This window comes from Dipodomys ordii, unplaced genomic scaffold, assembly GCF_000151885.1.
Source record: "Dipodomys ordii isolate 6190 unplaced genomic scaffold, Dord_2.0 Scaffold11, whole genome shotgun sequence".
NCBI classification, from domain to species: Eukaryota; Metazoa; Chordata; class Mammalia; order Rodentia; family Heteromyidae; genus Dipodomys; species Dipodomys ordii.
Genome location: NW_012267227.1, coordinates 1933766 through 1949710, shown reverse-complemented (window position 1 = coordinate 1949710; position 15945 = coordinate 1933766). Strand labels below are relative to the sequence as shown.

The 15945-nt window shown below is 37.7% G+C and overlaps 1 protein-coding gene across 1 annotated transcript in view; it reads right to left on the bottom strand.

The window, feature by feature from the left end:
• Positions 1 to 15945, bottom strand: part of Dennd4a (DENN/MADD domain containing 4A) — an 85837-nt gene that overhangs the window by 19471 nt on the left and 50421 nt on the right. The window contains exons 13-18 of the mRNA XM_013009908.1: positions 11262 to 11395; positions 7475 to 7610; positions 6653 to 6859; positions 6438 to 6566; positions 6047 to 6188; positions 515 to 631 (exon numbers count right to left, since the gene is read on the bottom strand). Coding sequence (XP_012865362.1) covers positions 515 to 631; positions 6047 to 6188; positions 6438 to 6566; positions 6653 to 6859; positions 7475 to 7610; positions 11262 to 11395 — 865 coding nt within the window. The remainder of the gene's footprint in view (positions 1 to 514; positions 632 to 6046; positions 6189 to 6437; positions 6567 to 6652; positions 6860 to 7474; positions 7611 to 11261; positions 11396 to 15945) is intronic.

Here is a 15945-nt window from a genome sequence, read left to right as displayed (position 1 = left end):
TATGGCTTAGTGGCAGAGTGCTTGCCTAGCATGTATGAAGTCCTGGGTTCAACCCCTCAATAACACATACACAGAAAAAGCCAGAAGTCGTGCTACGGCTCAAGTGGTGGAGTGCTAGCTTTGAACTAAAAGAAGCTCAGGGACAGTGCTCAGGCCCTGAGTTCAAACCCCAAGACTGGCAAAAAAAAGAGAGAAATGTTTAATCTCAATAAATATTATTAAATAACAGACAAAAATCTTGTTTCAAGAAATATACATTTCTACTATAATAAGAATATTCTTTATGATTAATAACATTCACTCTAATAGCACTTGTTTGGAGAGTACTTTGTCACAGAGATAACACAATTTATACATGAAGTATTTTGGTGAAAGTATTGGGTACTGAAGAAGGTTTGCAATGGCAGGAAAGAAGAAATGAGATGAAAATGGAGAGTATTTGTGTACTGAAAGTCACTTCTATTTTCTGAGTGAGTTCACAGCTGCATATAGAACCAGCTTAAACAGTACCTACTGGAACTAGAATCACTCTCTTTTTTATATTTTTCTTCCTGAGTATCCTCAATAGATGTATCCCCTCTTCTAACTTCATCCTGAGATAGTGAATTATATCCCAGATCCGACTGACCACCTGTGGGAAAAAAAAGAAACAAAATTCTGGGTTGGTTACGAAAAACTTCTTTAGTTAGAACAACTAGAATTAGGAGCAATATATAAGAATTATTTACAGAATTTTTTCTTATAACTTCTATTGAAAGCATTATTTTCTTAATTATCTATTTTCTATCTCCATTAATGTAATTAAGAGATGATCTCACATTGTTTACTTCTCACACCACAGCCCAAAGTAACATTCACACTAGTGTGTAGGCGCCGAAAGATATAAATTAGATATTCTGTATACAAGTCCATTACTTTTTTAGACATAAGTCTGCATTCTAAGCAATGGAGAAATCTTCAGAGAATTTATAACAGAACATTCACACACTAGATACCAGTATCTTACGGTTTTCTAAAAGTTGATCTGAATAATTATAGACTTGTACACAAGAACACACAGAAATGAGAAAAAAAAAACCTAATTTTGAAGTTCCTAGTAAGAAAAGACAAAAGTTAGCCAGGTGCCAGTTGTTCATGTCTCTAACTCCAGCTACTCAGGAGGCTAAGATTTAGAGGATCATGGGTTCAATGCCCAACTGGGCAGAAAAGTCCATCAGACTCAATTTCTAAAACAGTCAGTAAAAAGCGGGACTAAAGAAAGATATGGCTCAAGCTTTACAGTCCCCATGAAGCAAACCTGAGGCCTTGAAGTTTAAACCCTTTTTCCAGCCTGCCTCCCAAAAAATAGACTATCACTTTTAGTAATTGTTTCCACTAGATTAGTATCAGAAGGTAAGATTCTAAACTTTAGGAGACTTGTGATGTTAAGTAATCCATTTAACCATTTTTGTTTGGATTTCAACAGAGTTGTAAAACACAAGGTTGTCATGAGAGGCTAAAATTAAAATAGTTCTATAAACTTGTTAGAAAAGTCTAAAGAAATTATATTAACACCACCAAGTATTTCCTTTGTTATAGTTTTGAATTTGTATTTTTTTAATCAAACTCTCAGTTCCTATTACCAGAGAAGTGGTAATCGAGAAATGTGAAGATAATCTTGAAGAAATTTATGCTTTCATTAAGTTCTTCACTGTTTTAAGCTGGCCTTTCTTAAAAGCCACAGTGAAATATAAGATGTCCTTTTCACAGTTAAAAACAATGCCTAAGGAAGATGACTATGACTGATGAAGTTCACACTGCAGGATATGAAACCAGCTAAGGAAGGATTACTGTATTATGTTTCCAGACAATCAGCTTACTTTTTTTTTTTAAGTCGGTCAAAAGGCCTGAACGCTGGGCCTGGGCACTGTCCCTCAGCTCTTTAGCTCAAGGCTAGCGCTCTACCACTTGAGCCACAGTGCCACTTCCAGCTTTTTCTGCTTATGTGTTGCTGAGGAATCAAACCTAGGGCCCCATGCATGCAAGGCAAGTGCTCCACCACTGAGCCACCTTCCCAGCTCTCACCTTACATTTATTAATCTTCAAGTAGATATAAAAGGAAACAAACCTAAATAACACTGCCATTTACAGAGATAAGAATCTTCATATTTTTATAGTAATTCTTCAGTTTTGAAAGTTTTGGTCCACCAAATTCATGTTTACACTGCATTAAAAATTTGTATGTATTTTAAATGTTATGGAGTTAGAATTGTGTGATTTAACTATGCCAGTTTTAATAGAAAAAGCTTTTACACAAATTTTTGTATTTTTGTGACACTAATGCCACTTATAGTGCCATTTATAATGCTATGTTTTTCTACACTTAAAATTATCTGGTAGACTGGGTGCCAGTGGCTCATGCCTGTAATCCTTGCTAGCTACTCATGAGGCTGAGATTTAAGGATTATAGTTCAACACCAGCCTGGGCAGAAAAGTCTATGAGATTCTTATCTCCAATAAACTACTTTTAAAGTCAGAAGTAGAGTGCTAGCCTTGAGCACAAAAGCTCAAGGACAGTGCCCTGATTCTGAGTTCAAACCCCAGGACTGGCACATACACACAGACATACACAGTTATCTGGGAAAACAAAACGAATCATTATAAATTTTTTATTTTGAAATAATTAAAGCTGGGCACCAGTGGCTCACACCTATAATCCTAGCTACTCCAGAAGGTGAGATCTGAATATTGTGGTTCCAAGCCAGCCCTAGCAGGAAAGTCCATGAGACCCTTATCTCCAATTAATCACAGAAAAAGCTGGAAGAGGTGCTGTGGCTCAAGCAGTAAGGTGCTAGCCTTGGGTAAAAAGGAGCTCAGGGACAGCGCCCAAGCCCAGAGTTAGACCCTAGGACAGGCAAAATAAAAATTAAAAAAATTAAAATTCAGAAGAAGTTGAACAAATAGTACAGTACAGGGAAAGAGTTCCTGGGGTGCCCTTTACCTCATTTCTTTTTTTCTTTTTTCTTTTTTTTTTGTTGGTCATGGGCCTTGAACTCTGGGCCTGAGCACTGTCCCTCAGCTCTTCAGCTCAAGGTTGGCGCTCTACCACTTGAGCTACAGTGCCACTTCCGGTTTTCTAATGGAGAGAAGAGTTTCACAGACTTTCCTGCCCTGGCTGGCTTTGAACCACGATCCTCAGATCTCAGCCTCCTGAGTAGCTAGGATTACACGCGTGAGTCACCAGTGCCTGGCCCCTTTACCTCATTTCTTCCAGTGACAACCTATATAATTAGTAGCATTATGCTAAAACCACAAAACTGACCCAAGAATACCACTACTAACTCAGGAAAAATATGTTTTGTTTTAAAATATTATTAAAATATTTTCATAATTAGGGCTGGGAATGTGGCTTAGTGGTAGAGTCCTTGACTAGTATGCATGAAGCCCTGCATTCGATTCCTCAGTACCACATAAACAGAAAAAGCCAGAAGTGGCACTGGCTCAGGTGGTAGAGTGCTAGCCATGAGCCGGGGTAGGGTTGGGGTGGTGGTGGGTATGGATGGGTGGGGGGTCGGGGGGAAGAAGCTCCGGGACAGTGCCCAGTCCCTTAGTTCAAACTCTAGGACTGGCATAAAAATATTTTCATAATCACAATAAATATATTCAGGAAAGTGACATGGCAAGGGGCTTAGTATAGAGCCCTTGCATGGTATATGTGAGTCCTTGGATTTGATGCTTACCACGACAAAGAAAGAAGTGGGGGAGGAGCAGGGAGGAAGAGAGAAAGAAAAAAAGAAGAAATAGAAAAGAACAAACTAAAAAAGAAAGAAAGCATACCAGGAGAGATCTGTAGCTATCAGAGTTAAGTGGATAATTACTGACTACTAAATATTCAAATAAAAATACTTTATAACCTGTCAAATAAAGAATGAAAAAAACTGCATGCAGCTGGCTGGATGCTCATGTCTCACGACTATAATCCTAGCTACTCAGAAGGCTGAGCAGTTTTTTTTTTTGCCCTCCTGCCCCCCCAAGGCTGAGCAGTTTGAAGACAGCTTGGGACAGAAAAGTCCGTGAGACTCTTATCTCCAAAGCTGCGCTGTGGCTCAAGTGGTAGAATGCTAGCTTTGGAGCAAAAGTAGTGCAGGGACAGCACCCAGGCCCAGAGTTCAAGCCCTAGGACTGTCAAAAAAAAAAAAACTGCATACAGCTGTTAAGTTCATTGTCCACTAGACACTACGTTGAAAGCTTTACAAATTGTAGGTGGGAATGGGAGGGAAAAACTATGCAACTTGTGGGTGGGACTGATGGGAGAAAGCAAGGGAAGGGGTGACATTGTCCAAAAATAAATGTACTTTTTACCTGATTTATGTAACTGTAATCCTTTTGTATATCATCCTTATAATAATAAAAAATAAGCTAAAATAAATCATTACCAAATCGAGTACCTAACACAAAACTAAAAGGTGATAGTTAAACATATCACTAAAATGAAAAAGTTTAAAAATGCATGCTATACAAGACACTATGTTGAAAATGAACTTTACAGCTCTGGGGAGATGGGCAGGGATGAGTTGGGGAGATGGGGAGGGAAGGATTGGTAGGGAAAAAACAAAGAAGGGGGTAACTACTCGAAAGGAAATGTGCTCATTATCTTACTCACATAACTGTAACCCCTTTGTACAGTATCTTTACAATAAAAAATATATATTAAAAAAATTCAGGCTAGCTGCTGGGTGCCGACGGCTCACACCTGTAATCCTAGCTACTCAGGAGGCTGAGATCTGAGGATCAAGGTTCAAAGCCAGCCTGGACAGAAAAATCCCTGTGAGACTCTTATCTTCAGTTTCTCATCCAAAAACTGGAAGTGGAACTGTGGCTCAAGTGGTGGAGCGTTAGCCTTGAGTACAAAGAGGCTCAAGGACAGCGCCCAGACCCTGAGGTTCAAGCCCCACAACTGACAAAAAGAAAAGAAAAAAAAGCAGGCTAGAAAATCTAGTTTGTAAAATGCACCATAATAAGTATATATGTAAGTACATACAAGCCTGTACTAGATCTATCATCAATAGCGTTTACTCTTATTAAACCTGTATTAAAAGGTTCCTCCTTCCTAGTGTGTGTTCCATGGCCACTATCCACACTGCTATGACTGACAGCATCTGGGTTACTGCTTAAGAACAAAATTTGATAGCATTTTACTGCTCAAGGAGATTCCAAAGACACACATTGGAATTTATTGTTCAAGCTAATAATCTAGTAATGTAACATGAAAAATGCCACATAATCAGAAAGTACAACTATAACAAAGAAGCACTAGACCAAGACACAAAGTTGGTAACAACTGAAAAACAAGTGACTATTCTATTATAAATGAGAAGAACATTCTAATACAAGCTGAGCTTCCTTCATATAAAAATCAGAAATCTGGGCCTGGCACCGGTGGCTCACACCTGTAATCCTAGCTACTCAGAAGGCTGAGATCTGAGGATCACTGGTCAAAGCCAGCCCAGGCAGGAAAGTCTGTAAGACCCTTATCTCCAATTAACCAACAGAAAACCAAAAGTGGTACTGTGGCTCAAGTGGTAGTACACTATCCTTGAGCTGAAGAGCTCAGGGACAGTGCCCAGGCCCAGAGTTCAAGCCCCACAACTGAAAAAAAATCAGAAATCTGAACATTTTAAGTGACAATATGACATCACAAGTGGAAAATCTGATTTATGAAATAATTAACATATAAGCATAATAAACACACGGTATAAAATGCCTGTAGCTTATCTATATGTATCAGACATATATGAAACATAAATGAATTCTGAGTTTAAACCTCCAATATCATTTACAAATGCACAAATATTTCAATCTCTCCCACCAAATTCTATATACAAAAACCACCTATGGTCCTACGGAGTGCAGATAAGAGATAGCCAATTTGTATTAAAATTGCTTAATGAAAATAAACCCAGAAAATATTCAATTATTTTTAAGGTATTTAAAATCTCCAAAGATATTGAATGTGACCAGTCCATAATTTTGAAGGAACAGTGAAACCTTAAAAACCTTTAGTTACCTGAGAGAATTATTTGTGATGAGTGTGCATGTTTCTTTAAAGCTCTTTTGAATTGTGCTACTCCTAAAACAACATTTCTTAATTTTGTCCACAGAAAGTAGCCACTATGACTTCTTGAGGGCCAGGTACTTTCCAAAACAGCCTATTCATTCAATAAAATAAAATAATTAGTAGAATTATTTTTTACAATGAACATACAGCTTCAGAATGAAGCTAGAAAATCAGAGCAGGTTGTATAATATCAAAGCAAGCAAAAAAAAAAAGCTTAGTTTACCAAACACATTTTAATACTCTAAAGTAAAGCCCAAATAGCCCCTGCATTAATGATTTCTTCCATTAAGATTGTCTAATGACTGAAATAGTACTTTCTCCATCATATCAGAGTAATTACCTTATTGTAATAACCATAAGTGATCGCATTGGGGTCAATACCAGCTTTCTGCATTTCAAAAAGCACTCGAACTGCAAGTACTGGCTGGTCATACTGTCCACAGAGCTGCATAAGGATGCGGTAGCACACCTGCAACACAGGTGAAAAGTGTACAAAAGCAAAAACATCCAGCTTATATAAGTCTAGAATTAAATACTTTAGAAAATAAGTACTACCTCATCAGGTGGGTCCATTTTCTTCAACTGCATTTTTTTGAGCACATCATATGCAGTTTTCAGAGCCCTGACTTTGGAATGACATACTTTCACATAAGCTGGGAGACAAATAAACCATAGTCCATAGCAGTGACGCAGGAGGCACCTAGACCACATCTGCGGGATAGAAGAATACTTCTTGGCAATTTTGTGGGCTGATTTAATTTCCTAGAAAAAAATGCAAGAATCTCATTAATAAATTCACACACTTAGGCATCTTTACTTTTATTGTTGTTGTTGTTGTTGGTCATGAGGCTTGAACTCTAGGCCTGGGTGCTGTCCCTGAACTCAAGACTAGTACACTCTACCACTTGAGCCATAGCACCACTGCTGGTTTTCTGGTGTTTTTTTGGACATAAGAGTCTCATGGACTTTCGTGCCTAGGCTGGCTCTGAATAATGATCCTTAGATCTCAGCTTCCTGAGCAGCTAGGATTATAGGCATGAGCCACTGGTGCCCAGCTTAGGCATCTTACTTAACTGAAATTTGAACAAGGTCATGTGCTTTTAAAATTATTCCATAACAAAATATGATACAATTAATGCATTTTTAAGTTCCTTTTGGAATCTGCATTATACAATATTAAAGTTCTAGGACAAGATAACTAGGCTAATTCCTTAAGTTAGATTACTATAAACTATTTTCAGAGTGTATAAGGAACCTAATAATTTGTACTATTATAATTACCTCTAAGCTAGTAAAGGGCATTAAAAGAAGATGAGTGTCAAATTTACTTTTTGCTCTAATATTTGATTACATAGAGAGTGCAAAAATTTTAAGTACCTGTTTTGTTCTTCTGAACATAGGAGAAGGGCTGCTAGGACTACTTGATTTTGAAGGCAATTTCTTCTTTCGTGTTTGTAGAAATCCTTCAGGTCTGTCAAACAAATTGTTCCTAAGAACTGGAAATCCATTATAGCTATTTTAGAAAAGAAAAAAAATTACATAGATGTGATTATAGCAGTTAGAGCTAAAAAAACTGTGACTAATAACAGAATTCAACTTTCTATATCAAACTATGTTACATATTTGATAAATATTTATGCTGTTTTGTTCTTACTATATTTTATTGAGTGATTGCAGTACAAGAGATAGAACCCAGGGCCTTCCATATGTAAAGCAAGTGGTCTACCACTAAACAACATCTCCAACTTTGTTTTTTGTTGAGACATAGTCTTGCTATGTAGCTCAGGCTGGAACTCATGATCCTCCTGCCTCAGGTTCCCCAGTGCTAGGACTATAAACATAGAACACCATGACTAGCCCTTACCATAGTATTTAGAAATGGAATAGCCAAAGCCCAGTGCCGGTGGCTCACGCCTATAATCCTAGCTACTCAGGAGGCTGAGATCTGAAGATCATGGTTCAAAGCCAGCCTGGGCAGTAAAGTCTGTGAAACTCTTATCTCCAATAAAAAACCACCAGAAAACTGGAAGTGGCCTATAGCTCAAGTGGTAGAGTGCTCGCCTTGAGCTGAAGAGCTGAGGGACAGCACCCAGGCCCAGAGTTCAAGCCCCACGACTGACAAAAAAACCAAACTCAATGGGGGGGGGGCAGGGAAAATACATTTAAAGGTATTTGACATTAAACTTCAAAATAAAAAAAAGTTGTATTCATGTAAACATAGAAAAGATATTAGAAAATATCACTGCTGGCAAAGGGCCTCATAAATAGTTACTGTTTCAAACAGGACATATACCGCATATGGATTTAGGTTCTTTTGAAGATGCAACAATATATAGCCTTAGATATAAAATTAGAATGAGTGGCTCTCAAAGGAAATGGGCCTAATGAAGGAGTTAGAGAGCAAGGTGTTCTGGGCATTTAAGTAGCAGCAAGGAAAAAGACATACGAAAAATGGAAATCACCGAGCAACAAACTTAGCTTCTCTTATATGAAAGCTGTATAGTTTTAATTAGTTAAAAAGAGACAAGTATAATAACAGTGGATAGTGATATTGGTTATATATTATGGACAGGCAAATTTGGTAGAGTAAGGAAATATTACTGGAGGGGCTGGGAAGGTGGCTCAGTGGTAGAGTGTTTGCCTTGCATGCATGAGGCCTTGGTTTCAATTCGTCAGCACCACATAAGCAAAAAAAGCCAGAAATGGAGCTGTGGCTCAAGTGGTAGAGCGCTAGCCTTGAGCTGAAGAGCCCAGGGACAGCACTGAGGCCCAAAGTTCAGACCCCACAACTGGCAAAAAAAAAAAAAAAAAGAAAATATTACTGGATATTGAGTAGGAATAAGAACAGCATGTCTCTTTAAAAAGGTCACTATACATAGTGTGGTATACATTTGTCTTCTGGAAATGCTTCATCATTATACACATACAATGTAAGAATATGAGTCATTTCTTATTGGGCAGACCACCATGCTCATTAAAGACGTGTCCGCTGGTTATAGAATTTCAGTGGGGGTATGATTACACCAAAATTATCTGATAGTATTGAGAGAAAAAAAATTACTTAGAATCTTTGAAAACTTGGAACTTTTGTGTCAGGAGTGGTGAACCATGCCTCTAATACCAGCCCTCAGGAGCCTATGATTGGAGGATCATGAGTTCAAGATCAGCCTGGGTTTCATAGGGAGACTGTCACAAACAAATCCTCTGGAATTCTTTGAGCTAATTTTCTTATTTTTAAAGGGCTAACTCTAAATGTAAACTCTAAATTAAAAAGTTCAATATCAAACCACAGAAAGTAAAACAAAACTATATTAATCAAATATCTAAAGACTGTGTGAACTACAAAAAAGACCAAATAAGCAAAACCATGCTTTGAGAACAAAAGATAAAATTAAAAGAAATATTGTAAGTATCTTTGACAAAAGATCTCCTTTAAAAAAGCAATATTGGGGAAGTGGCGCTGTGGCTCAAGTGGTAGAGCGCTCGCCTTGAGCTGAAGAGCTGAGGGAGAGTACCCAGGCCCAGAGTTCAAGCCCCATGACTGACAAAAAAAAAAGTAATATTGGGCAGGGGGCAGGGGAATGGGAGGGCAGGGATGGGAAGGGGAAACAAAGGACAAAGGAGGAGGCAACAATGCTTGATAAGAAATGTACTCATTACCTTGCTGATGTAATTGTAAACCCTCTGTATGGTATGTTCACAAGTAAAAAAACTTATTAAAAAAATAAAAAAGTAATATTAAAATGTCACCGATGGGGCTGGGAAGGTGGCTCAGTGGTAGAGTGCTTGCCTTGCATGCATGAGGTTCTGGGTTCGATTTCTCAGCACCACATAAGCAGAAAAAGCCAGAAGTGGTGCTGTGGCTCAATTGGTAGAGTGCTAGCTTTTCAGCTGAAGAGCTGAGGGACAATGCCCAGGCTCAGAGTTCAGGCCCCACAACCGACCAAAAAAAAAAAAAAAAGAGTCACCAATGGATTAAAAGTCAGGGCAGAAGTTAGGTATCCCCTGTATTAAACAATAGTCAAAAACTTCTACCACACTATTTCTTTTTTAAATTAAGGTATTTAATCCTAGTTATAAATGAGGATACCTTGAAAAACCTCATTTTTCACTGAAAATAAACTAAGACTCATTACATTTATATAGATATAAAATAGCTGTAGAACCTTTAAAATAAGAAAGAATTATTGGAGAATAAAAATAATTTAGAATAAAAAAGGAAATGCTATTTTAGGTAAAAATGAGTGTACACTATCAGAAATGAAATAATAAATCCATCTCAATCAAAGCCCTTATTCTCCTGTGCTCGGGACTTTGCTCTTTTCCCCACTGGACTTAAAGGCAAAGGCAATGTATGTCAAGCACTTAGGAGTGTCTGATAGAATTCCTAAATTAGAGGCTCTAGAAATGTGGCTTAGTAGTGGAGTGCTTGCCTAGCATGCATAAAGCCCTGGGTTCGGTTCCTCAGCAGAAAACCCGGAAGTGGCACTGTACTAACCTTGAGCAAAAGAAGCTCAAAGACAGTTCAAGCCCAGGACTGCCCCCCACAAAAAATCCCTAAATTAGCTGGGGCATGGCTCAAGCATTAGGGAACCTACCTAGCAAGCAAGAAGCCCTAAATTCAAACCTGGTACTGTCAAAAAAAAATCAAAATTAAAAATGATCAATTTTAGCCATTCTGAATTTTTATGACTTAAAAACTCAGAAATGATAGCTTAAAATTGTTGTAATACAAATCAAGACCACAAATACTATCCTAAACTAGATTTATCATCTCTTATAAATCAAAGTTACATTGATCACTGTGTGAATGAAAAGAAGGGCTGCAGGAAGAAAAGAAGTCATTAGTGAGAAACAAGGTCAAAATTCTATAATAAAAGTTCTCATTTGAATTGAGTGAAGGAACCTAATAATGCAATCAACACTTATAAAGATACTTATAATAGTTATAATTGGAGAGTTGCCCAAGTCTATGCTATGCAAAGTTAGTATTTTTTCTGTTTATACCTCAACTTGTAATAATGGATGTGGGATAATCTTGCTTACCACCTAAAACTTAGGGATGTGTAAAGTTTGGAATTTGAAAATACCAGTCCTTAGAAAACTATGCCACAGATGACGGACTGCTTCTCTCTCACTCTCAAACACTCTGCTTCTCGAGTACCTGTACTGTAAAGGGGGTTCTTCACCATTAGGCAGATGGGGGATCTCAGGTGGTGTTACAAAGACAGTATGTTCACTTTTGAAAGATTCATCCAATTCTATAAGTCGCACTTCACCACTCTTGTCCATATCCACCTGAGGGGATTGAAAAGACATTTGTAAAAACTTCAGTGGTTAGCTGAGGGTTCATCTATGGGGGAATGGCTCAGTAAACCATTTATACAAATGTAAGCAAAAGAACTTAAAAAAAATTAGTTGTGGGCTTGAACTCAGGGCCTGGGCACTGTCTCTGAGCTCTTTTGCTCAAGGCTAGTGCTCTACCACTTTGAGCTAGTTCCACTTCCCGTTTTCAGCTGGCTAACTGGAGATAGGAGTCTCATGGATTTTCTGTCTAGGCTGGCTTTGAACTGTGATCCTTAGATCTCAGCCTCCTGAGTAGCTAGGATTACAGATGTAAGCTACCAGTACCTGGTTTAATGAACTATTAAAATAATCAATAAGCAAGAATTCTCTCTGTACCATAGTAGAAAGAGCTCTAAGATAATTAAGTGCAAATAACCTAGTGAAGCTAATCATATACAGTGTACTAACTTTTGAGAAAAGGGAAAAAAGAACATATATTCATTTCAGCTTCTATTTACACAAAGGCATACCTAGAAGACCAAGAAAGAGTAATTAAGCATCTGAGAGAGAGAAAAGGAATGTGGAGAGTGAGGATGGGACAGGTCCTACATGTTCCAGTGTATTCCTTTTTACAGTTTGCATTTTGAATCATAAAAATATATTCAAATTTTAGCATGTATATTCATGTGTTCTCTTTTTTAAAATTTATACTAAATATAAGAATTTTTTCCTAAGTTCTTTCAGTAACTGTGGAAGTACACTTAGTTACACTCTAGCCACATCAATACTAAAAGCATTTAAGTCATGCTGGGTGCTCTACAGCAAGATATATCCAGAAAAAATGAAAAAATTACAGAATCTGAAATTGCTTCACAAGTGCCCATAAACTAAACAGAACATTGTATTTTTTTTTTTTTTGGCAGTGTTAGGGTACTTGTTAGGCAAGCATTCTACCATTTGAGCTTTTTCCACTTTGGATTTTCTGATGGTTCATTGGACATAAGAGTCTTATAGACTTTCCTGACTGGTCTGGCTTTGAGCCTCAATCCTCAGATCTCAGCCTCCTAAGCAGGATTACTGGTATGAGCCACCAGCATCTGGCTCCTTTTTGACTTAATAGCTATTTTTCAGGTCCAGGGTTGGCATGAGATCCTCTTGCGTACAGCTACATAGTTAGAACCACAAACACCAACAAGCCATCCATGTTGGTTAATAGGCCTTGTCCATTTTTTGCTCCTCCCCTTGTTGCCACAAAATCTAGTGACCTCTGATCCTCCAGAATCCTGACTTTTTTTTTTTTTTTGGAAGAACTGAGGACCCAATTCAGGACCTTGAACTTGCTAGGAAAATGCTCGTCCACTGAGCTAAATCCCCAACCCAGGATCCTCCTGATTTTGATCCTCCCTATCTCTGTCATTTGTCACTAATTTTTAAAAATGGCAAAATAAAAGCTACAGAACTATATTGGCTAAGAAAAATTAATATCATATACAGTAATGTATCAAGTGAAGAGGAAGGACTGTCAACAAGTTAAAATTTAAAGACAAGGATCTGCAGTAGAATATGCTGTTCTCAGTAAGCTCCTAAAAGGTGAAACAGAAAGGAAATAACTAAAAAAGTAACTAAATTTAATAACTAATAACTAAAAAAGTTATTAAATCCAGAAAGCAGAGCATCCAACTGCAGAATAAGAGGCTGATGGAATTCCCAAGGTGAAGGTGAAGAAAATTTCCATATGACAGATCAGAAAGAAATCAGATTAGAATGAGAGAATAAAAGACCTCAATAAGAATTAAAAAAGAAAACTACCAAACGGACCAACCGGTATGTTAAAAAAATTGGGTATTTCATTTCTGCCTATAAGCTCAGGGATTAATAACAGACCTAAGTATAGCAATTACTAACTTCAGAAAGCAATCATCTGTACATGAAAGGAAATTTAATTATAGTATATTTGTCCTACCTGTGATTATATACCAAGTGGTAGTAATATTAACACTGAATGATTATTTCACAAAAACTAACATTATAAGAATATTGGGAGAATTGTGGTGGTAGTAAATGTGACATTAACAGATAATATAGAAAATAATAAGCAGCAATCAAAACCTATGGTATCTCAAATATTAAGATAAATGATTACCTCTGGAGACTACAGACAGGATAGGAAGGATAGGAGACAACTCTACAAGGATGATATTTTAAACTATATCATGTTTTACTGTGCTGAAAATGAAAATGTACTCTTAAAGTATTTGACAGCAGTATTAATTGGCTTATAAAATCTAGCTATATGTAAAAAATTTACAGTTATGTAAAATAAAACACTGGGGATAAATGAAAAATGGATTCTATGCCTCTTGCTAGTTTAATAAATTTAATAAAAGCATTCAGCTTTTCAGGAGGGAGTGGTAGCACATGTTTGTGATCGCAGCTGCATAGAGGCAGAAGTAGAGAGAACTGAGATTCAAGGCCAGCCCAGGCAAAGGATTAGTGTGATTCTGTCTCAACAAACAAGTTGAGTATAGACACATGTGTTTGTCCCAGATATGAATGTGAAGTATAGGTAGGAGGACTGCAGTCCAGGCCAGCTAGGGGGGGGAAAATCAACAGATCCCACTAAAACAAAAAGACCTGGAGTCATGGATACTTGCCTAGCAAGCTCTAATTTCCAACCCCAAAACCTGCCAAAAAATTTTTAAACTTTCAATAAAAATAGAGAACATCTTAGCTATTATTAGAAGACCTAGATATCTTAATAAACAACATTAGAAACATGCCAATGAGGATTTAAAAATCACAGGTATCCCTAGTAGGATGTGGTATTCAGGTGTGACCCAAGGCTAAATGAGGTGCTTTATACTCACGACATTTTTATGCAGATGAAACTAAGGACAGAAATGACCATGAAATAGAAGAAACAGACCAGATTAAAAAGGTCGAAAAAAATACCCCAGGTGATGGAAAGATGCAGGAAAACAGCTTGTCTGTGGACATCAGGGTCAGTATGTTTGTCTGTCTGTCTATCTATCTATCTATCTATCTATCTATCTATCTATCTATCTACCTACCTATCTATCTATCTACCTACCTCTCTCTATCTCTATTATTTATTGTCCATTTTTTAACAGCTTCTCCCTCTCCATTCTGTTTCTACATTGCCTCTCCAGCGATTTTATTTTCATTCAAAAGCCTGGGGTCCAGGACAACTGTTGTAAAGTCCAGTATGGTGAAATCTATTAAAAATGTAAAATCTTGCAGTATAGACTCAATACCTTGGCAAAAGGTATTTCCCTTGTGTACAAATAAAGATCTCACTTCACATCATAAAAATAGCCAGGGCTGGGAAGGTGGCTCAGTGGTAGAGTGCTTGCCTTGCATGCATGAGGCCCTGGGTTCGATTCCTCAGCACCACATAAGCAGAAAAAAAAAGCCGGAAGTGGTGCTGTGGCTCAAGTGGTAGAGTGCTAGCCTTGAGCTGAAGTGCTGAGGGGCAGCGCCCAGGCCCAGAGTTCAGGCCCCATGACCGGACTCCCCCCACAAAAAAAAAGTTAAAAAAAATAAAAAATAAAAATAAACCGGGCACCGGTGGCTCACACCTGTAATCCTAGCTACTGAGGAGGCTGAGATCTGAGGATCGCGGTTCAAAGCCAACCCAGGCAAGGAAAGTCCGTGAGACTCTTATCTCCAATAAACCACCAGAAAACCAGAAGTGGCACTGTAACTCAAGTGATAGAGCACTCGTCTTGAGGTGAAGAGCCGAGGGACAGCGCCCAGGCCCAGAGTTCAAGCCCCATGACTGACAAAAATAAATAAATAAATATAAATAAAAATAGCCATGCCATAAACCCTCGATTTATCGGTTGGACAGCTCTGTCTTTTGGAAAGCACACTGACATCTGTCTCTATTGAAAGAAAAAGAAACCCAACGCCCACGGGCAGGATAAAATTAAAGTAATTTTCATATTCTCCTTATATTTTTCCATAAGATATTAATATGCTCAGAAAATACTGCAAAGGGGTACTTTAAAAAACATCAAGTTTTTTTTTTTACCAGACTATTTGTTACACAAAACTGCCCTTAGTTAAGCATCAGCCTACAGGAACAGATTGTCAGGATTTAAAATACAATCATGTGAAGAGCAAGAACACATAGTTCTTAAATTAGTCACTAATTAAACTTAAATCATTTGTATATATTATTTTTCTCAGCATTACTCATGTCAGATGTTAAAAGTCAGTCAAGTGTGCTGTTTGGATACGATGGATAAGATCAAAGGAGGAGTATATCTGGCTTCTTTTCAACTTTCATCATGGATAGGCAGTTAATGCACATCAATTATTTATTTTCCTTACCAAAACTTCTAGAAGTTAATTAAAAATGGGCTCTAAGTCATTATATTAAGGAATAATGTCCACACATATGATATTCAGAAAACATTTGCAGATTAGAAGCACTGACTTTTTGTGCTTAGTGTGCATTTACCATGGTATTAAAATATGAAAGGCATGGGCTAGGAGGGTGGCCCAGTGGTAGAGCGCTTGCCTTGCATGCATGACAT